At 45.3% G+C, this 24,110-nt stretch overlaps 1 protein-coding gene across 2 annotated transcripts; it reads right to left on the reverse strand.

The window, feature by feature from the left end:
- Positions 1–2,602: 2,602 nt before the first annotated feature.
- On the reverse strand, positions 2,603–23,104 carry F2R (coagulation factor II thrombin receptor). Of its 2 annotated transcripts, none has more exons than XM_005288287.4 (2): positions 22,644–23,104; positions 2,603–6,028 (listed from the first exon to the last, which is right to left on the reverse strand). In XM_005288287.4, exons 1-2 carry the CDS (start codon positions 22,723–22,725, stop codon positions 4,815–4,817), a joined length of 1,296 nt encoding a protein of 431 aa, XP_005288344.1. In that variant the 5' UTR covers positions 22,726–23,104; the 3' UTR covers positions 2,603–4,814. The 2 variants fall into 2 exon arrangements, with proteins under 2 accessions (XP_005288344.1, XP_065406150.1); XM_065550078.1 differs by lacking the exon at positions 22,644–23,104 and adding an exon at positions 9,604–9,770.
- Between the last annotated feature and the right edge of the window lie 1,006 nt (positions 23,105–24,110).

The following is a 24,110-nucleotide window of genomic DNA, read 5'->3' on the forward strand; positions in this document are numbered from 1 at the left end:
CTTGAAATTTTTACCCTACATGTGCCAGTTCATTTTTCATCCATATCTATGTCCCAACCAGGATCTTATGAGCCAAACACCAACATTTTGTGTGTGTGTGTGTGTGTGTGTGTGTGTGTGTGTGTGTATTTGAAGTGGTTTTTTTTGTTTTTTTTTTAATAGAGCCCAGCACCACAGCTCCCTACCACAAAAAGTTCCTTTTCATAGCTCTTCTTGGTCATGGGGAGAAAGCAGATCTCTTGGGGATGTCGAAAGAGAGAATCAGGGTCCAGACTGTTGTGGGATCTTCGCTATTGCTCCCTTTAATGGGTTATGGGGAGCCGACTGTTGTTTTTTCCCCTTCTCTTTCTCACCCCTTTGCCATGGGGAGCTGAGAGAAGTTACTGATTTGGACACCTATCCAAGATGAGTGGAAGTTACTACAAGTATAACATCTCATCCATTCTCCATGAATTTACTGGAATTCAGTTCTACACTTGGTCTGCTGTAGCCTGGATTTACTATTTTCCAGACTGCAAGTGCCTTAGTCCCAACCCCAGTATTTGGGGAAGAAGTGGTTGGAAGATTAATTATTTTAGGACTGTCAAACGATAAAAAAAATTAATTGCACGATTAATCGTACTGTTAAACAATAATAGAATACCGTTTATTTAAATATTTTTGGATGTTTTCTACATTTTCAAATATATTGATTTCAATTACAACACAGAATACAAAGTTTACAGTGCTCACTTTATATTTATTTTATTACAAATATTTGCACTGTAAAAAGAGAAATAGTATTTTTCAATTCACCTAATACAAGTATTACAGTGCAATCTCTATCATGAAAGCTGAACTTACAAATGTAGAATTATGTACAAAAAAAATGCATTAAAAATAAAAACGTAAAATTTTAGTGCCTGCAAGTCCACTCAGTCCTACTTCTTGTTCAGCCAATTGCTCAAGCAAATTTGTTTACATTTGCAGGCGATAATGCTGCCCGCTTCTTGTTTACAATGTCACCTGAAAGTGAGAACAGGCTTTCACATGGCACTGTTGTAGCCAGAATTGCAAGATATTTATGTGCCAGATCCACTTAAGATTCATATGTCACTTCATGCTTCAACCACCATTCCAGGGGATATGCAGCGTTCAGGCTGATAATGGGTTCTGCTTGATAACAATCCAAAGCAGTGCATGTTCATTTTCATTATCTGAATCAGATGCCACCAAAATAAGGTTGATTTTCTTTTTTGGTGGTTTGGGTTCTGTAGTTTCCACAGAGTGTTGCTCTTTTAAGACTTCTGAAGGCATGCTTCTCACCTTGTCCCTCTCAGATTTTGGAAGGCACTTCAGATTTTTAAACCTTGGGTCGAGTGCTGTAGCTATCTTTAGAAATCTCACATTGGTGCCTTCTTTGCATTTTGTCAAATCTGTAGTGAAAGTGTTCTTAAAACACGTGCTGGGTCATCATCCGAGACAGCTATAACATGAAGTATATGGCAGATTGCAGGTAAAACAGAGCAGGGGATATTGAATGCTCCCCCAAGGAGTTCAGTCACAAATGTAATTAACACATTATTTTTTTTAAACGATCATCACTAGCATGGAAGCATGTCCTCTGAAATGGTGGCTGAAGCATGAAGGGGCATACGAATATTTAGCATATCTGGCATGTAAATACCTTCCTGTGCCGGCTAAAAAAGTGCAAATGCCTGTTTTCACTTTCTGATGACATTGTAAATAAGAAGAGGGCAGCATTATCTCCTGTAAATGTAAACAAACTTGTTTGTCTTTGCGATTGTCTGAACAAGAAGTAGGACTGAGTGGACTTGTAGGCTCTGAAGTTATACATTGATTTGTTTTTGAGTGCAGTTATGTAACAAAATAAATCTACATTTGTTAGTTGCACTTTCACGACAAAGAGATTGCACTACAGTACTTGTATGAGGTGAATTGAAAAATACTATATCATTTTTACAGTGCAAATATTTGTAATAAAAATATACTTTGATTTTAGTTACAACACAGAATAAAATATATATGAAAATGTAGAAAAAATCCTCTTTTGAAATTTTTTGAGTTAATTGTGTGAGTTAACTGCGATTAATTGACAGCCCTAATTATTATGCCTGCTGTGGAGCTGTTTTATTTTATTTGCTGGTGTGTACTTATCCCACTCTGTGATGTTTTTATTTCGAAACAACTATGTGAGAGCATGTCATGTGTGGGATGGGCACTTCAGTTTTGTTAAAATAAATCCTTGAGCATGCTAGTGTTAGTTAAAATATCCAGGAATTGGTTTGGGACTGGAACCCATGACATTATATAACACTAATAAAAAAATGTGATCGTAGGTGCAGTATCATCCTAGAAGGATAGAATTTCAATACATGTAGTAGATCCATTATACAAAGACACATCTGGGCTGAGGAAACTCCAAAGGATTGTTCTGTAATGCTTATATTTGGGAAACCCATAAAGGGTCCAATCCCACATTCCTTGCACACCCAAAATCCTCACAGATGTCAGAAGGAATTTTGGGTGCTCAAAGAATGCACAGTTGGACTCATGTATAGAAATCTTAGTTGCATTGTGGAGTCAATCACACACATCAGAGGACGTTTACATGTTTATTATTAGTTCAAAGTAACTGACGTTCCAAAGTATTAAAAAAAATTAAACAGTTATGTCGTGTATTATATTACAATTTCCATGAAGTGATAAAATATGGATTAGTCTATTTGATTAATCCAGGGAATTATAAGGTAACATACAAAAATGCTAAATATTTACAGATTTTACTTAAGTCTCTAAAACTACACTGTTAGAAAAGCATGCAGCTTCATAAAATACAGTTGAATTGGTGTTATTTAAGGAAATGTCTAGTTTCATGTGTATTTTACCCAAAGACAGACTGAAAGGAAGAAAACAGAATTCCCATTATGATGACAAGCCATTTCCAGAATACATTTCCTTCCCTTTCAGCATGTACTTCTTCACCTACTGAAGCTGACTAAACAGACTCTTCTGAACTTCTGAAAATAAACCAGTGTCAAACAAAATATTAGGATACTGAAACAAATGTCCAACACATGGGAAAATGAAGAAGCAATCCCCATCCTCAAGCGTGGAAACAGGAAGAGCATATACTAGTTCTGAGCGTGTCAGCTTCCACAAGCTGCTTCCTGTGATTTCATAGTGGTGGTGTTTTTGTCCTCCCCCTCCTTACACATATTTAGTAATCTGAACATTATACCACATGCCATAAAGCTTTAAACTTGTGCTATGTGGCAAAAGCATGCATTTAGTACTCAACCCAAATGAAAAGGAATCTGAGCATACCATATAATCCATTAAAAATATAGGGTAATTGAACAAATAGGTTATTATAATTGCTCCCAGGCCCTCACACACTTATTCTAAGTGTGTAAAATCGTTTAAGACTCAACAATCAGGAGAGGACTAGCACTCAATATTTGCAGCAAACAAGTTTAACTTCATCACAAAAAGAAAAAAAAAAAGGTAAAATAATTTATGTTTGGGCAGGAGTTTGCCATTTTTACAGTACTTGCTGGAAGGTTACATTTCTTCTCTCTCTTTTGTAATGGACAGGGGACTTTATTCACTCTGAATATGGCAAGCTAATGCTGTTTCTTGACAATCTGCTGTTACAAAATTTACATGAACCTCATTGTCACTGTATTGGAAAAGAGAAATCAAATTAAGTCCTATTATCTGTACAGTTCATTTTCAGAACAGATGTCCTGTTACTATGTGCTTATAGCACAAAAGTAACACTTCAGAGTAAAATGATGCTATACATGCTGGATGAGGCTGGCTCTGGAGCTAAACATTTATAACATACTTAAAATGAACTATTTTAAAACTGCTCAGACTTGCTCTCATGTGGGACAGAGGACAAACTTCTAAGTGATGAGGCCAACTTGCATACATGAAAAATGCATTTGTAAGTTGCAAAACAGTGGGTGCAAAGTGGTATAAAAAGAGTACAAATGCATGGTAATGCACACAGACAGAGCAATAGCATGTGAAAATGCTGATTTTGAAGTGTCAATTTTTGTGGATGCATATTAACATTGACTTTGGGGGAAATTTTGCTCTAATGGTAGCATGGTCTAAACCAGGGACCCTACAAGAGTTTTTTCCAATGGCAAGTTCAGTGATAGTATGTGAGACTATGAGACAAAAGGTAGTCCTAGTTGCTGTGAATTCTTTTATCAGACAAGCTCGGCTGTCAAAACTGGCTTTTTGTTGTTGTTGTTGTTAAAATCTTCTTCATAAACTTCTATGTAAAACTTGGAGAAATCCACACTCTGAGGTCCCCGAAAATGCAGAATGATGCTCAAAAAATTAATTGTGTAGCTAAACCTACAAATAATGACATTGAAAAAACAGCTTGGCTGGTAAACCATTTTCATTTCATTCACAAGATAATGGAGAGATGATTTGATACATTTCACTTATAAGTATAGAAACAATTTTTGGGGGTTTAAAATGCTAAAACAGAAAATATTTCACAGAATTTTACAATTGACTGAACTGCAAATCTTAAAAGGGTTTGCCTGGATTTATCTGAAAATAATATCCAACAGCTTTTATAAAAGTTCTTTATATTGCTTCCTCCCGCTTCACCTATATACATATAAATACACAGAGTCCTGTGCTGTATTTAGAATTATGTATTACTGTAATGAATCTTCCCTACTATCTGCCCCAAATTGTGCAATTCTTGGATATAAATAGGGTATTTTTACTGAAGCTGTATAAAAATCTTCAAAGAGTGTATGATGTACATTTATCCTAAAACATTATGTTAGCAACTTCCTGTAGACACTGTAGACACCGTTACTCAGATTACTGGAGCAGGTATCCCTTCTACTGGTCCTAGCCATTAACTGACCACTGCTGCCACTACTGGTAGGTTCAGGACTCTTTTTACAGCACAAGAGATTGCCAACCTGTCTCTGACACTCAGACGAAGCATAGTAATAAATCAAAGGATCAATGCAGCAGCTTACACTGCTGATACAAGCACATAGGAGATAGGCAAAATAGATGTATTCTAACTGGTGGTTGTAAGGAAAAGATATGTAATGAATTAATAAAAGGACATTTGTTGGTCCAAAACAAATAATAAAAATAGAGAAAACAGCTGCAGACAAGAGTAAAGCACGTGTCTTCTTACTTTGTTTTGCAACAATATTAGAAGAGATAAGACATCGGATGATACACACATAACAGACCGCAGAAATTATTAATGGCACAAAAAAGAAAATGGAAGAGAAAATGGAGAAGAAATTACGGTAATATATCTTAAGTTCCGATTCTTTTAGCACATCATGGCAGGTTGTAATGTTTAACTCAGATATTTTCATAGTTTGCTCTGTGATGAGAATGGGTATAACACCAACTATGGCTATAAGCCATATGGTAAAGCAGATCAAAGAGGCACGCATTAATGTACGCCATGAGAGAGATTGCATAGGATACACCACGGCTAAGAAACGATCAATGCTTATAACAGTCATCAGCAGTATTGAACAGTACATATTACAGTAGAAGGCAGCGGTGATGAGCCGACACATTTCAGGTCCAAACACCCAGTTGTTTCCAGAAAAATGGTATGCGATCTTAAAAGGAAGAACACTTACAAACAATACATCCGCAGAGGCCAGATTCAGCATGTATACTATAGCTGGCTTTTTAATTTTCATTTTTATCAGGAACACAAGTATTGCTGTGATGTTCAGAGGGAGACTCAGCATAACCACTAAAGTGTAAATTGAAGGAACAAAACGAGTCAACCATTGACTAGTCAGGTATCTTTTAGCATCATGAGAGATGAATTTTGTTTGTGCTTTAGTTTGATTGGCTTTAGTTAGACTGCTTAATCCTGATCCAACTTCTGAATCACTTTCAGTATCACTGTCGATGTCTTGAAGAGGTATATGTTCATAGGCGTCATCTTTCTGATAAGATGCAAAGGTTCTTATCCGGTATGTGCCATTCCAGGAAGTGGTGTCTGAGAAATAAAGAACATGAAGATTAGTAGGCAAGATATTTGCTTACTATTTGCAAGCTAGAAAACTATTTACCAAGAGGAAGGATGGCGTTGTGGTTACATCATTGCACTGGGACTCAGGAGATCCATTTTCAATTCCTGGTGCTGCTAGAGATTGCCTACATGATATTTGACAAGTAGCTTAATCTCTCTTTGCCTCAGTTACCCATCTGTAAGATTTGGATACTTCCTCTCTCTCCTCCCTTTAGCTGTTCTCTGTTTATATTGTAAGCTCTTTAGGACAAGGGACTGAAGTGTGCAGGTGAAGCCATGCTCAATGAGACCCTGATCTTGGTTGGGGCCTCTAGGTGCCATGGTAACACAATTAATAAATCCTGTTACCCGTTGACTAGCTTTGCTAGAATCTTCCTACAGTTGTGTCAGAGGGGTCTAGTGCTTCCTTCATACTCATGCATAAAACTCCCAATAGTAGCAATAGTAATGACATGCACATAGCCAGAAGAGAGTATTTACCACTGAAATATTAAGTTTAAATAGGGTCCTGCCACCAAAACAGTTATAAAATTTCAAACGATCAGGATACTTTTGCCTTCTCTGGAAGAATCTCATTCACCCCCATATAGGTTTCCCCTCCCTTTGTCACTTACATGGGACAACGAGTCATGCCTTGCATAGTCCCATTCCAACGGAGTGACTTTTACCCTTGTTTTCATCATAAGATCGACAAATTAAATACAATTGTAAAAGTATTTAAATTGGTTATCAGAAGGGAATGGCTCTGGGGCCTACACAGACTTTTTGTGCATTTGGGAGGATCCTGTGGCACTTTTGAAACATAATGGAGGCATTCTGCAGCGTGGTTCAGTGACTCTGACAGGGAATTAGGAGAGGGTTTTTGGCAGAATGGGATAGATTTGTAACAAATTATTAATTCCATTTTTTATTGTGTTGAACACGTCTAAGGGCTGGTCTACAGGGGGAATGGACCAAAACTGCTATTGTGCAATGGCCTCCATGCTAAGAGTGCCTTTTGCTGATTTAGCTTAATCCTCTTGGAATAAGGCCATGTCTACACTGCAGGTGCTACTGTGGCACAGCTATAGCACTGCAGCTGTGCCGCTGTAGCAATGTAGTGTATATGCTTCCTACACTGATGGAAGGGGTTTTTCTGTCGTCGTAGGTAATCCACCTCTCTAAGCAGTGGTAGCTAGGTCAATTGAAGCATTCTTCCATTGACTTAGCCACATCTACATTGGGGATTAAATTGGCATAGCTACGGTGCTCATGGGATGTGAATTTTTCATACCCTTAAGCCCCATAGTTATGTTGATCTAACTTAAGTATAGACCTGGCCTAAGAGTGTCGACACAGGGAGCTATTCTGCAATAGCTATTCCAGTCAATTTTCCCCTGAAGACAAGCCCTAAATTTTGCATGACTCAGCTACTGCCCCACCTCTAAGGAATAGTGGATATCTATGCAGGTAGTACCAGCAGGACTGGGAGAGTGGGCTGAAGTGTCCCTGGAGAACACATGGCAAGCAGACATGCCTCTTTAAAAGTGGTTGCATGTAAACAGGATGTGCAGGAGAGAGGACCAATAGATTCTGCTCAGCCTGACATGCTGAAAACTTTAGACTCACAGAAGGTTGAGATCAGAGTTGGGGGTGGGGGTGGGGAAGTAACTCTAAATTTAACCTCACTCATTAACCTGGGGGCAGTGATGCCAAATCCAAGTGAAAGTCAGAGGAGGTGGGAACAGGTATTCTTACTTGGTGGTGTGGACTCTGTTTAAAGTGTCCTAGAGACCAACTGACCCTCCCTTGAGCTGATCAGACTTAATTTAGAGTCCTTGTTTCTGCTCAGTGATTGCCAAAGCTGAAATCACTGATAAGTAGGTCCAGGAGTCTGAACTATAGGCCTGGTGAAAAACAGTGCAGAAGGTGCAGCAGCAGCGAGGCTCCCCGCTATCTAGGGAAATCATTGAGAACTGGGCTAAGTGATGGAACCTCAGAACATACCATTGTGGCTAGAGGTAGAGGTGGCAGCAGCAGCATGCAGCAGCAGAGATAAACGTGACAGCAGTGAACAGCAGCAGAGGCAGCAGCAAACAGTGGGAGCAACAACAGCAGCAGAAGTATTGCTTGATGCCCCCTTTCATGGATGGGAGGTGAACCCATATGACCACACCCCTGAATTCTGGGACTTTGCTGACTTTGGAGAACCAACTGTGAGTTGGATGCAGCAGAGGGAAAAGACTGCCATCCAAGATACTGGGGGTGGGTGTTTACTTATGGTTTGGATGCTTTTGAATTATTGTTGCAGGATTTTTCCCAATTAGTGCTGAATTCCTCTCCATTGTAATAAAAGTTGTATTTTGTTATACACAGACTCAGTGCTTGTGAGTGGGGAAGTATTGCTTCTTCGAGGCACCAAGGGGTGTGTTTAGTTTTCCCAAATTTCTGGGGTGGGAGCTCTAGTCGGTTCTCTTTTGTAATGCTGAGAGGACCTCAGAGATATTGAACATTGCCTTTATTGCTGCTGACACCACCTAGCGAAAAGGTTGCAGTGATCATTTGTTAAGCCCCGACAATGTGTGTGGTGCTGTACAAGATAAGAAGGAAAACTGGAAGTTCAGGGCAGAAAAAGTTTCATGTCTGCATTTATTTTAAAAGCAGCAGTGCTCAAGCAGAAAAGTGAGGACATTCAGAAGCTTTCTGAGGCTTGTGACAGCAAAAGGAAGGGGAGGATGAAAGCTCTTACATGACGTCAGAATAAAAAAAAATGATTCTGATGAACCCTGACCTGAAGCATGAGGCCTTCGCAGGATCACCAGGAAACAAAAAACTCTGCATATACAGTGGGATATCAGACACAATGGGATATCATAGCAAAACTACTAGGAATACAGTAGTTGTACTGAAACCATTTGAAAACTACTTATAAATATGCAATGCTATGCTACCGTTTCCTATCCTATCACATACTTGAGGCCAGGAGAGTCGGGGCCCCTCAGGGGGTCACCAGGTTATTACATGGGGGTTGCAAGCTGTCAGCCTCCACCCCCCCAAACCCTGCTTGGCTACCAGCATTTATAATAGCGATAAATTAAAAATATTTTTTTTTATATTTAAGGGGAAGAGGGGTTGCACTGAGAGGCTTGCTCTGTGAAATGGGTCACCAGTACAAAAGTTTGAGAACCCCTGCCTTAGGCAATGAGTTTGAAAAATGGAAAGTGATATGATTTTGTGACGTTGTGCAGTCTATATGGTTTTATAAAAACTTGATAATAAGTCAATATAATGTAACTGAGATAGTTTTAGAGAAAATACGGTAATAAGTGAATGTAAGTAACTGGGATATGCCTCATGCAAAAGGTCTCTTGTAAGGTATCATTACAAAGCTTATAATCTACTGAGTGTGATCATCTGATTTGTATAAATGTACCACTCTTGTATCTAAAACTAGAAATATAAAACGTAACTCTGAGGGCCTATTGTAATTGTGTAAAGTGTGGACCATTAATGATGGTTTGGAATCTTGATGACTCCCATTGTCTGCAGATGGCTGTATTTACCTGTGAGTCTTCCTGTATATGTGTGTGCTGGCAAGTGAGTAATGAAGTCTTGCAGTGACATGTGATCATGTCACCTGAACTGGAATCCATCTTTAACCTGGTGCTTTTCCAGTGAGGGGGGTGGAAACCCAGAGAGACAAAGAGTTCCCGCCTTATGCAAAAGATATATAAAGGGGGGAAGAGAACAGAGAGTGAGAGGAGCCATCATGAAGAATCCCCTAGCTACCACCTGAGCTGCAACAAGAGCTGTACCAGGGGAAAGAATTGTGCCCAGGCCTGGAAGGTGTCCAGTCTGAGAAAAAAATTACTGAAGCATCTCTGAGGGTGAGATTATCTGTATTCAGTTTGATTAGGCATAGATTTGCGCATTTTATTTTATTTTGCTTGTGACTTACTTTGTTCTGTTACTACTTTGAACCACTTAAATCCTACTGTCTGTATTTAATAAAATCACTTTTTATTTAGTAATTTACTCGGAGTATGTATTAATACCTGAGGGAGCAAACAACTGTGCATCTCTCTCTATCAGTGTTATAGAGGGCGAACAATTTATGAGTTTGCCCTGCATAAGCTTTATGCAGGGTAAAACGGATTTATCTGGGTTTAGACCCCATTGGGAGTTGGGCATCTGAGTGCTAAAGATAAGCACACTACTGTGAGCTGTTTTCAGGTAAACTTGCAGCTTTGGGACAGGTGATTCAGACCCTGGATCTGTGTCTGGAGCCAGACGGGAGTGTCTGGCTCAGCAAGACAGGGTGCTGGAGTCCTGAGCTGGCAGGGAAAACAGAAGCAGGGGTAATCTTTGCACATCGGGTGGCAGCTCCCAAGGGGGTTTCTGTGATCCAACCCGTCACAGATTTGTCTCTAAAATTTATTTGATCATATTTTATTATTCTTAACAACATAAATAATCTTTGAGAATTCAAATCTTTCAATAGTTATAGTCATGGCATTATATCACTGAAATAATTCTCTGCTTTCTCTAGGCGCTTATCCAATTCTTTGGAAGAGGTCACAATCCCTTGTTTATCATGATTGTCTGTGATATTATCTTTGCTAATAGGACAAGACTGCTTAGAATAAAATGCCTGGGCAATGGAATTAGTAAAGTTTAGTGGCAGCTGAGAAAGAGCAGGATGAAACATTCCATCTTGCTCTAGCTGCTGTGCAGCTGAAACATTGGTTTAGATTGTCATTCCTCGGCTTCTAATAAGGACTTTTGTAAGTAAATAAAGCTAAGTAATACAAGTATGAGAGTTCTAGTTGCCAAAAGTTGCCTGTGATCTTGGAACAGGTTCTCAAACTGGGATCTGCTGAAGTGATGTACAGGGCTCAAATAAGTGTTCTCAAAATCCTTTTTATTTATTAAAAAAAAAAAAAAACCACCACCACCACATTGCACTGTATTCCATAAAGTGCAATATGATGGGTCTAGCAAACATTGCTGGCCCTCCCAATTAGTTTATCAGCCTTTGTTTACATTAGAACTTTATTGGCAAAACTTTTGTTGTTCAGGGGTGTTAAGCTCCCCTTCCCCCACACAACAAAAATTTTACCAATGAAAAGCGCCGGTGTGAATGGCACTTTGTCAGCAGAAGTACTCTCCTGCGGGGGTGGAATTTTTTGGCGTCAGGAGAGCTCTCTCCTGCCGACAAACAGCAGCTACACTGCACGGCTTTTAGTGGCACAGCTGTGTGACTAAAAGCTGCATAGTGTAGACATAGCCTCAGTATTTTATTTCATCTTGGAGGGGGGAGGGCGGGAAAGCAACAAAAATCAAAAACAAAAGCCACATCAAAGCAGCTCTTTACACATGGAGCAGTCTGCAACACAGAAATTGACTGTGACTGTGCTATCTTTGTGATTTTCCCTTTAAATCCATCTCCATGTCCGAAGTGCTACTATTAGAGTATGGCCATATGAGAAGAAGAACAAGACAAGAAAAAGTAAAGACCATAAAAAGGAGACATAAGTTGGAAGACTCAAAATCACTGTCATTATGGACACTCAGCAAGGAAGCAAGATGACTTTCTACACCTAACACTAATGCTTTTCAAACCATCTTGAAAATGTACCACTCCAAACACAAGATCTACTCATTCACCCTATATTATGAAAAAAAAACTAATATTTTACTCTTCCATCAAACACACTAAAAACCTACTTGCCCTTGGCAAGCTGAATTTTCAAGACTCCATAACAAAGTTTTTAGAGGGAAGCAGATGAATATATCTAAGAAGTATAAAACAATTTAATTTTTCTAAGTTTTTCATTTATTTATCTGATAAAATAGTAAAAACTCATTTTTAAGCTTCTCTTACTAATTAGATCCTTGCTTAAAATCATCTTTTGAACAAAAGTTTTCAGTTAAAAACATCTGAGAATTACCTTTTCAGCTATATCAAAGTTAAGTTCTTGAAATCTTTCCACCAATTTTCTGGACTGACTTCATTTAAGTATATTTATGCATTTTTTTTTCAAGTTAACTTCCCTTTTTATTAAAAGCATTGTATTTGCAGCACTGGAAATCGATCCAGTTCATCCACAGAACAAGTGCATCACAAGCAGTACAAATTTCCTCACTTTGCCACACCAGTATACTTATAACCTGCTCAGAACAGATCCTTCTCCAAAGATGGAAGGGTAATTCAGTCCCCAGCCTCCAAGATTCATTTATTGGCCTGACTGCCAGAATCTGAAGAAGAGCTCTGTGGAGCTCAAAAGCATGTCTATCACCAACAGAAGTTGGCCCTGTAAAAGATACTACCTCACCCACTTTGTGACTTTCAGAACAAATCTGTAAGCTTTTTATATAGTGCCATAAATGTGCATGGCACTTTATAGACAAAGACAAACTCCATACCCTAATGAATTCACAATCTATGCTAGCTGTAATCATGTTTTTCTGATGTGGAAACCTGAACACTGTGGCAGATAACTACCTCATTTTACAAAGGTGACTGAACAATCATTAGCTCCTCAAGAGTGACTTCTGATTACTACTGCCCACAGCTGCATTCATACCTGTGACCTGTTGGTGAAAGGCTTTATGCCCTTTTACCAGCCCCCACGGTTTTATTGCATTGATTAACATATTCAGTATGTACATAACTAATTCTTTGGCCATTTAGTAGTATACACAAACAAAATAAGAAAGTTCAAAGGTCTGGGTGAAATATAGTTCTGTATGACAGAAGAAAAAAAAGAGTTGCTTTTGTAACAGGAAACCGCATGCCTTCTGAGAAATGGTAACCATTTATTGATTTTGTTTAGTGGGACAAAAAGGCTAAAGTTTTTCCATGTAACTGGATGACTACCTTTTTCATTCTGTAAACTGTAGCATTATAATTCTCTTTATAAGACACAATAAATAAGAATTCTTCTTCGAGTGCTTGCTCATATCCATTCCATTAGGTGTGTGCGCGCCGCGTGCACGATCGTCGGAAGATTTTTACCCTAGCAACACCGGCGGGTCGGCTGTGGAGCCCCCTAGAGTGGCGCCTTCATGGCGCTGAATATATACCCCAGCCGACCCGGCGCCCCCTCAGTTCCTTCTTACCGCCCCTGACGGTCGTTGGAACTGTGGAGCGCTGCTTAGCTGTTCTCCACTTTCCCTAGCTTTCTTGTTGTATCATAGTTGTAGTTATAGTTATAGTCTTAGAGTTTGTTGTAAGTTAGTTAAGTAGTTTTAAAGTTGTTCTAAATAGTCCAGGGGGTTAAGGGGGTCGTCTCCCCCCTTTTCTCCCCCGGCCGCGGGGCCGGGCTCATGCCCAACGCTCCCGGCTTCAAGCTGTGCGCCTCCTGCGCTAAACCTATGCCCACGAGCGACCCGCACGAATCTTGTCTGAAGTGCCTGGGAGAGTCACACCAGACAGACAAGTGTAAAATCTGTAAGGCCTTTCGTCCGAGAACGAAGAAGGAGCGGGACTTTCGGCTCAGGCAACTTCTGATGGAGGCGGCTCTTAGCCCGGACGCTCCTTCCACGAGCAAGGCCCCGGCACCTAGCACCTCGGTGCGCAGTGCCCCGGCGGCACCGGCTGCGACGACCACGCGAGTGGCGTCAGACAAGCCTCCCCGGCACCGGACCTCGTCGGCACCGCAGACACAGCAAGTGCCTCGGCGCCGGTCCTTATCCCCAGGGCATAAAAAAGCCCATAAGACGGGGACATCAGTGCCGAAGACGCCAGCTCCCCCAGTGTCGGGGGTAGAGCCGCGTCCACCGGTGGAGCAACGGAAACAGTTGCCTCCGGCACCGTCGACTCCGGCGCCGAGGCCGTTGAGTCCGGTGCAAATAGCGTCTCCCCCCAGGCCGGCGGTGATACAGTGCCTCCCGTCGACTCCAGAGACCTTCGCGGCGGCGAGAGACTTAATAGCTCTCACGGAGCCGGCACCGCCTCAGCCACCGGCACCGACTGCACCGTTGACTCGCCCGGTCCAGTCGAGGGGGAAACCTGCTTTGATGCGCCCACCATCACAAGGGCTGGAACCTCGGCACCGGTCCAGGTCCCGAAGCAGGTCCCCACGCCGCTCGCAGTCCCGGCGCCGAATATCGTCTCGGCACCGGTCGTACTCGCGGCCAAGATCTACTTCGCGGCACCGTTCTACGTCTCGACACCGCTATGATCGTCGGCACCGATCAACGTCGAGACGTAGTTCTCGGCACCGCTACGGTCGGCGCTCGACGTCGAGGGGTCGCTCCCGGCACCGGGCATACTCCAGGTCCTCGTCGAGGTCCAGATCTGACTCCCGGCACCGACGAGGTCATCGGCACCGGTCGCGGTCCCGGCACCGATCGCCGGCACCGCGCAGAGATAGATCATCTCCGGACCGGCACCGTGCGGCACCGCAGCCCACCGGGATGGTTTCATCTCTCTCGGCACCGCCATGGCCGTCTAGATCGGTGTCCCGCTCCTCGGAGGACTTGTCGAGATCGGCATACCCCCCTCAAGGGCGCGCCGATGAACAAAATTTCGGCCACTGGCAGGAGATGGCAGAGGACCAATCTCATGGACCATCTCACTGGTCGTTTTGGACCCCGTGGGCATACCACCAAGAACAAGGGGCTCCAATACCATCGACCTCTCGCTCGGGTCACTCGGTTAGAAGGGCCCCAGAATCCACCATCTCTCGGCCTCCGCCAGGAGGCATGGAGGCTTCGGTGTCCACGCCACCCGACACCAGGGACCCAAGTGCAGGTGATGCCCCGGCCCAAGAGCAAAGGGATCAGGACCCCCCCCTTGGATCCGGTACCACCGGAGGCATCCTCTTCCTCCTCTCCGGACGAGGCAGTGGCGGGCACTTCATGTACGGGTCCCCCTCCGATAGATCTTCGGGCTCACCAGGATCTCCTGCGTAGGATGGCCCGTAATATGGACCTGCAGGCGGAGGAGATAGTGGAGGTGCACGACCCGATCGTGAACATCCTTGGAGCAGATGTCCCATCGAGGGTGGCGTTACCTCTGATCCGCACGATCCAATCGAATGCGGATACGATATGGCAAACTCCTGCCTCCATTCCACCCACAGCGAGAGGGGTGGAAAGAAAATACTTTGTCCCCTCTAAGGACTATGGGTACTTGTACACCCACCCCCAACCGTGCTCACTGGTGGTGGAATCAGTGAATGCACGAGAGCGCCACGGCCAGCAGGCTGCAGCGCCTAAATCAAAAGAGGCTAAGCGGCTCGACCTGTTTGGCCGTAAGGTCTACTCAGCCGGAGGGCTACAACTGAGAGCGGCGAACCAACAGGCGTTACTGAGCCGCTACAATTTCAACTCCTGGAACTCTATGGGGAAGTTTAAGGAGTTGATTCCCCAAGAGTCCAGGGAAGAGTTTGGAGCCATGGTAGAGGAGGGCAAGAAGGTGGCTCGGACCTCCTTGCAGGCCTCCTTGGACATTGCAGACTCAGCGGCGAGGACCCTGGCTTCGGGCATCGCTATGCGCAGGATCTCCTGGCTTCAGGTTTCGGGTTTGCCTCCGGAGCTGCAGCAAACCCTACAAGATCTGCCTTTTGAGGGGCATGGATTGTTCTCGGATAAGACGGACTCCCGCCTGCAGAGCCTCAAGGACTCGAGAACAATCATGCGCTCCCTGGGGATGCATGTTGTGGGCCCCCAGCGCAGGCCATTTAGGCCGCAACCTCAGCGCTTCTACCCCCCCCCGCCTCGTCAGAGACAAGACTCGGCCCGGAGGCGAGGGCGAGGTGGTAGAAGAAGGTGGACCGGCCCTCAACCCGGCCAGAACCAGGGGCCACCTCGACCACCTTCAGGCCCCAGGCAGAACTTTTGAAGGTGCGGTCGAGGACGGCGCCCCAGTCATCCCCCAGGATCCAGCCCCCTCCTTTCGGGATCGCCTCTCCCACTTCCACCGTGCTTGGTCCCTTATAACTTCGGACCGTTGGGTCCTCCGCACGGTGGAGAGGGGATACGCTATCCAGTTTTCTTCTATCCCCCCCTCCTCCCCCCCTTCCCCGTCCCTCTTCAGGGACCCTTCTCACGAGCAACTTCTTATACAGGAAGTTTCTACGCTCCTCGCTATGGGGGCCATAGAGGAGGTTCCAGTGGAATTAAGGGGCAGGGGATTCTACTCCCGTTATTTCCTCATCCCCAAGTCCAAAGGAGGTCTGCGACCCATCTTGGACTTGCGCGGACTCAACAAATTCGTAGTAAAGTTGAAGTTCCGCATGGTCTCTCTGGGGGCCATTATCCCTTCCCTCGATCCTGGAGACTGGTTTGCCGCCCTCGACATGAAAGACGCATACTTTCACATTGCTATTTTCCCGCCTCACAGACGCTTCCTCCGATTCGTGGTAAACAGGGTGCACTACCAATTTGCAGTCCTTCCCTTCGGACTATCTTCGGCCCCACGGGTCTTCACGAAATGTATGGCTGTCGTGGCAGCGTACCTTCGTCGGCAAGGGATACAGGTGTTCCCGTACCTAGACGACTGGCTGGTACGCGGTCGCACCAAGGAACAAGTTCGCGATCACGTCCACATAATAGTGCGCACATTCAACAAGTTGGGTATCCTACTCAACAAGGACAAATCCACTCTAGAACCTACCCAGAGAATAGAATTCATCGGTGCGGTCCTAGACTCCAGACGCGCACAAGCCATCCTGCCAGACAATCGCTTTTGCACCATCACGAGCCTCATACAGGGACTCAAGGCCTTCCCAACTACCACGGTGAGGTCGTGCCTTACCCTCCTGGGTCACATGGCTTCATGCACGTACGTAACCAGGCATGCCAGACTTCGGCTTCGCCCACTCCAGACCTGGGTGTCATCAATATACCGCCCACATCGGGACAGCCTGAATATGGTGGTCACAATCCCGAACTCGGTCCTGACCTCCCTCACATGGTGGCTAGATCACAATGTGGTTTGCGAGGGGATGCCGTTTCACGCCCCACAACCCTCTCTGCACCTGGTCACAGACGCTTCATCTCTGGGTTGGGGCGCCCATCTCAACGAGCACCATACCCAGGGCCTGTGGACTGCACCTCAGCTAGCCCTGCACATCAATGTTCGGGAACTGATGGCGGTGCGCCTGGCGTGCCAGGCATTTCTCAATCTCCTACGTGGCCGCTGTGTGTTAGTTCTCACCGACAACACCACGGCCATGTTTTACATCAACAAGCAGGGAGGAGCACGTTCGTCAATTCTATGCCAAGAGGCCATTCGCCTGTGGGACTTCTGCATCGCCCACTCAATCCATCTCACGGCATCGTTCCTCCCTGGAGTCCAGAATACTCTGGCGGACCGGCTCAGCAGGTCCTTTCAAACGCACGAGTGGTCTATCCGTCCGGACATTATACATTCCGTCTTCCAGAAGTGGGGGTTTCCCCACATAGACCTGTTTGCATCTCGAGACAACAGGAAGTGCCACGTGTTCTGCTCCCTGCAAGGTCGAGCTCCGGGCTCCCTCTCGGATGCGTTTCTCCTTCCCTGGAAAGACCACCTGTTTTATGCCTTCCCTCCGTTTCCTCTGGTCCACAAGGTACTGCTCAAATTGCGCAGAGACCAGGCACAGGTAATTCTGATCGCTCCAGCGTGGCCGAGACAACATTGGTACACCACGCTGTTGGAACTCTCGGTTCGGACACCGATCCCGCTTCCGTTGTATCCGGATCTCATCACGCAGAACCACGGCCGGCTGCGTCACCCCGACCTGCAATCACTCCACCTCACGGCGTGGCTGCTCCATGGTTCACCCAGGCAGAGCAACAGTGTTCTCACTCTGTCCAACAGATTCTGCTGAGCAGTAGGAAGCCCTCAACACGGACCACATACTTGGCCAAGTGGAAGCGGTTCTCCTGTTGGTGCGAACAGCGAGCCACGTCCCCGTTGCACGCACCTATCCCTCTCATTTTGGAATATCTCCTATCCCTAAAACAGCAAGGGTTGGCGATATCTTCAATTAAAGTTCACCTGGCCGCTATATCGGCCTTCCATCCAGGGGAACTCGCGTCCTCGGTATTCTCTAACCCGATGGTCGTTAGATTCCTCAAGGGCTTAGACCGGACGTACCCACAACAACGTCAGCCCGTTCCGACGTGGGACCTCAACCTGGTTCTCTCCAAGCTCACAGGTCCTCCATTCGAGCCACTGGCCACCTGTTCACTTCTGTACCTGTCCTGGAAGACAGCCTTCCTCGTAGCCATCACCTCAGCAAGGCGCGTTTCTGAACTCAGGGCGCTTACATCCGAGCCCCCTTACACAGTTTTCCACAAGGATAAAGTGCAGCTTCGTCCACATCCTGCCTTTCTCCCTAAGGTGGTTTCTCCTTTTCATATCAACCAGGATATATTTCTCCCGGTCTTTCATCCTAAACCACATGCTACTCGCCAGGATCAACGTTTGCATTCTCTGGACGTACGCAGGGCCCTGGCTTTCTATATTGACCGCACAAGGCACTTTAGAAAGACGACGCAACTCTTCGTTGCAGTGGCCGACCGAATGAAAGGCTCACCGGTCTCCTCACAACGCCTATCCTCCTGGATTACGTCTTGCATCCGGACTTGCTATGACCTGGCAGGTGTCTCAGCACCGCACCTCACCGCCCACTCCACGAGGGCCCAAGCTTCCTCGACGGCTTTCCTGGCGCAAGTTCCGATACAGGACATTTGTAGAGCTGCGGTTTGGTCGTCAGTCCACACATTTACAGAACACTATGCACTAGTGCAGCAGTCCAGGGACGATGCTGCCTTCGGATCAGCAGTTTTGCACACAGCAATGTCTCACTCCGACCCCACCACCTAAGTTGGGCTTGGGAGTCACCTAATGGAATGGATATGAGCAAGCACTCGAAGAAGAAAAGACGGTTACTCACCGTTGTAACTGTTGTTCTTCGAGATGTGTTGCTCATATCCATTCCAAACCCGCCCTCCGTCCCCACTGTCGGAGTAGCCGGCAAGAAGGAACTGAGGGGGCGCCGGGTCGGCTGGGGTATATATTCAGCGCCATGAAGGCGCCACTCTAGGGGGCTCCACAGCCGACCCGCCGGTGTTGCTAGGGTAAAAATCTTCCGACGATCGTGCACGCGGCGCGCACACACCTAATGGAATGGATATGAGCAACACATCTCGAAGAACAACAGTTACAACGGTGAGTAACCGTCTTTTATACATTCTTCTACTCCATGAATGCCCTTTAACAGTCAAACGACTGCAATTGCAAGAACATAATTTACACCTTTTTTGGAGGGAGTTACAGGGACACACATTTATTGTTTCTGTAAGTGAAAAGCAACATTCAACAATATATTTTTAGACTGGCATTACTTGGCATAGATTTTAACTAAAATTAATAATAATAATCTAAAGCTCCTACACTGGAAAGTTAGTCATAAAAATATAACAAGCACCTTCCAGGGAAAATATAATTTTAAAAATGTCATACAGTAAATATCTTGTTGTATAGCTTCCGTTTATCACATACTCATGAAGCACTAGTTGAATCAAAGTCTAATTAATTTTGTTCACAGCATAGCTCTGACATTGCCAGAATCCGACAATGGTTTAGACCCATGTAATTTAAAATATATTATTTTAAAACAATTTTCTGTTACTGTTGAAACATGTCTGATGTATGTTAAACTTATAACATCAATAAAAATATGCTTTAAAAATAGCATTCATTCCTATCGCCATCATACAGTGATGATAGAAATATACAGAAAACTGCTAATGCATATCATCCTAAAAACTAAAACTCTACCCTAATCTTATCCTAAAACAGTAAATTTAACTTAAATTGTATTAACTAAATGTTTAAACCTCAAGATAAAATGAGATCTAAATCCATAATAAAAGCTTTTCAAACACACAAAACATACACACATGCACACCTCCACGTATCAAATTTTCATTGATGACAAAAATTGGTTAAGTACTCCTATTGCCGTACACCTCTACCCCGATATAACACTGTCCTCGGGAGCCAAAACATCTTATATCGAACTTGCTTTGATCCACCGGAGTGCGCAGCCCCGCGCCCCCGGAGCACTGCTTTACTGCGTTATATCCGAATTCATGTTATATCGGGGTAGAGGTGTATTTGTAACTGACAATTTGATGCAGCATCATCCACATACAGGCATAGTATCAATGGAAAAACTTTTGCTACTAGCAATGGTCATTTATTTTCTGTCAATATATTATTTATTTTCTGTCAATGAAAACGGTTTTTTTTTTAATTTAAAGGTTCTGTTATAGTGTTTGCAACTCAGATAGGGTAGCACTGATGCAGGAGAACTAGAAAGTGGAACTGATTAGTCTGTCTTTATTGGCCAAGCTGAATAGAGAGTCAAAAGTAAACAGCACACATGTTTTTAATTTAAAGAAATTAAATTTGTGCCAACACCATTTTATGGAATATGCCTTTCCATCTGTAGATCTGAAAACCCTTTAACAAGGTAGTTAAGCAATATTATTCCCATTTTATAGAATAACAGAAGTGTAGGACTGGAAGGACCCAAATAGGTCATCTAGTCCAGACCCCTGCACTCAGGGCGGGGCTAAGTAATAACTAGACCATTCCTGATAGGTGTTTAGAACATAAGAACGGCCATACTGGGTCAGACCAAAGGTCCATCTAGACCAGTATCCTGTCTTCTGACAGTGGCCAATGCCAGGTGCTTCAGAGAGAATGAACAAAACAAGTAATCATCAAGTGATCCATCTCCTATTGCCTATTCCCATCTTCTAGCAAAACCGAGGCTAGGGTTTTGTCTAACCTGTTCTTAAAAGACTCCCCAGTGATGGAAATTCCACAGCCTCCCTAAGCAATTTGTTCCAATGCTTAACTACCCTGATGGTTAGGAAATTTTCCCTAATGTCCAACCTAAACCTCCCTTGCTGCAATTTAAACCCATTTCTTCTTGTCCTATCTTCAGAGGTTAAGGAGAGCAATTTTCCACCCTCTTCTTTATAACAACCTTTTATGTACTTGAAAGCAGTTATGTTCCTCCCCAGTCTTCTCTTCTCCAGACTAAACAAATCCAGTTTTTTCAATCTTTCTACATGGGTCATGTTTACTAGATCTTCAATAATTTTTGCTGCTTTCCCCTGTCCACATCTTTCCTGAAATGTGGTGCCCAGAACTGGACACAATACTTCCAGTTGAGGCCTTATCTGCACAGATTAGAGTGGAAGAATTACTTCTCACATTTTGCTTATAACATTCCTGCTGATACAGCCCAGAACGAAGTTTGCTTTTTCACCCCCCAACAGCCTTACACTGTTGACTCATATTTAGCTTGTGATCCCCTATAACCCCCCCCCCCCCCCCCCCGATCCCTTTTCCCAGTACTCCTTCCTAGGCAGTCATTTCCCATTTTGTATGTGTGAAGTTGATTGTTCCTTTCTAAGTGGAGTACTTTGCATGTGTCCTTATTGAATTTCATCCTATTTACTTCAGACCAGTTCTCCAGATCATTTTGAATTTTAATCCTATCCTCTTCTTCCTTAGGCTAGGTCTACACTACCCGCCTGAATCGGCGGGTAGAAATCGACCTCTCGGGGATCGATTTATCGCGTCCCATCGGGACGCGACAATCGATCCCCGAATCGACGCTCTTACTCCACCAGCGGAGGTGGGAGTAAGCACCGTCGACAGGAAGCCGCAGAGGTCGATTTTGCCGCCGTCCTCACAGCGGGGTAAGTCGGCTGCGATACGTCGAATTCAGCTACGCTATTCACGTAGCTGAATTTGCGTATCTTAAATCGACTCCCCCCTGTAGTGTAGATGTAGCCTTAGAGAAACTGAAGTTCAGGGAAATTAAAAGACTTAAGTTACATAAGTAGTCAGTAATAGAGCCAGGAACAATATTCAGGTCTACTGACTCCCCAGTCCACTGTTAAGGAGATAACTGTCTGCAGCGGTTTTGCAGCCTTGTGTTTCTCCAGGACATTAGGGAGACAAGGTGAGTTACTGGGCCAACCTCTGTTGGTAACTTTCCCACACCCGAAGAAGAGCTCTGTGGAGCTCCAAACTTCTCTCTCGCCAATAGCAGTGGGTCCCGTAAAAGATATCAACTCCCCCACGTTGTCTCTCCAAAGTGGTGGGGTAACACAGCTAAGCACAGTCTAACCTCATTGTTCCTTAAAGAAGCAAACCCTCCTGATGTCTCTGTGGAGAGGCGGGGATTAATTCTAGTCATTATCAGATCGGCTGGTCCCGGAGGCGCTAGGAGCGATGTTAGGAGAAATAGGGGGGAAGCCAGGAAAGGAAGCCATGGTTCTGAGTAGCTGTGTCGGATGCACGAGCGGGCAGAGCTCCCTTGGCTGCAGGCGCTCAGGGGAATCCTGCCCAGTTCCTATCACTGCAGCCCCAGCTAACCCCTCTCCCTACTGCCCGTGCGTTGGTTACTACAGGGGAGCCCCTGCAGCCCTCGGGTCAGGCCCTCCGCCCCCGTCATTGGGGGTCAGCGCCGCGCTCCTAGCCCCGCGAGCTTGCTCACAGCTGGGGGGCCCGACCCCCGGCTCAGAGTCCCGGACCGCCCCGGATCGGAAGATGAGGGATGCGCGGAGCGGGACTCACCGTTCGCCGGCGCGGAGAAGGCGAGCAGGGGGCCGAGCAGGGCGAGCCCGCCGAGTAGCAGTAGCAGCAGCTGCCTCCCCATAGCTGCCTCGTCCGCCGGGCCCGGGGCTCTGCAAGCTGCCGCGCCGCCGTCCGCCCGTTTCTCCCTGGGCGCAGTAGGAAAGAGAGTGCGGCGGGGAGGGGTTATAAGCGGCCCCGCGGGGGGGGGGGGGAGGGGGGAGAGGCAGAGCGACTGCGGGGGAGGTGGTGGCGGTCGCTCTCTCTGTCACAGCCGCATACGGCAGAGCCCCGCTCCCCTCCGTCCCCCTGCCGGGACGTGCGAGTAACAGGCTTCACGGCTGCCCTGCTCTGGCGTCCTGGGGAAGCCCTTGACACTGCCCCGCCGGTCAACCTCCTCTGGCTGGGGCCCGGGGAAGCGCCAGCTGTGTGTCCTCACCCTGCTCCCTGGAGTCCCCCAGGGCAGGAAAGGAAACAGCGGAAGCAGGATATAAACTACGCTCAGGGAAGGGAATTTTCTGGCCCGCCCTCACAGACCAGGGCAGAGCTGAGCCCTTCTGTCCCCACAAGCAGCCAACGTAAGCCAAAACGAACTGTCCTGATGCTTAGTGGAGCGCTGGGGTACTTGGCTGGCAATGGTGGTGACATACCCCTGACTAGGGAGATTTCATGTTATTGCCACACGTGTAAAACCCTGAACCTTCTCACTTACCTCTCTTGCACAGGTCCTCTGGTGCAACCCACTCAGTCAGTCATAGCTTGGACCTGGGCTTCGGAAAGTCTCTGTCTAGAGCAGAGCATTAGATCACTGTAGCAGTGATAAGAGCTCTGCCAAGCAACTAGACTGTAGTCAAATCAAGGGTATAGGTCTAAGACCCACGGACTCCATCAAAAAAACATGCTAAAAGACTGCAGCATTCTACCCACAAGACAAGAAATAGAGGCTCTAGTGAATCATATGCGAGCCTTGGTCATTGATGCACGCGTCCCCAAATGTCCCTTCCTCATTGCTCACACAGATCTCCTTGCTTTTCTAGCACTCTGCATCAAATGAAGAGACTGGGTTGCAAACTTGAGCACTGGTAGTGGAAAACAAAATTTTGAAACAAAGAATTTCTCCAGGCCTCTGCTGAGGTATTACAGGGATACCTGCCTTTCAATCAATAGAAGGCAGACATCCATTCTCATCCTCCTGGGCCTCTCTGCAGCAGTTGACATTTGTCTACCTTGTGAAAGGAGTCCATGGTAACATGCTAAAATGATTTAAGTGCCTCAGTGAAGGATGTACCCAAGCAATAGTGATGGGAAACTGAACATCTGCTGCTAGATCCCTCACTTGTGAAGACACACAAAGGATCAATTCTTTCTTTGGTCCTATTCAACATCTGCATGCTGCCACTAGGTGAACTAGTAAGACAACATGGACTCAAGTGTCAGCCATTTACAGAGGACGTGTAGCTCTGTCCTTCG

Source organism: Chrysemys picta, chromosome 6 (assembly GCF_011386835.1).
Source record: "Chrysemys picta bellii isolate R12L10 chromosome 6, ASM1138683v2, whole genome shotgun sequence".
Classification (NCBI taxonomy): Eukaryota; Metazoa; Chordata; order Testudines; family Emydidae; genus Chrysemys; species Chrysemys picta.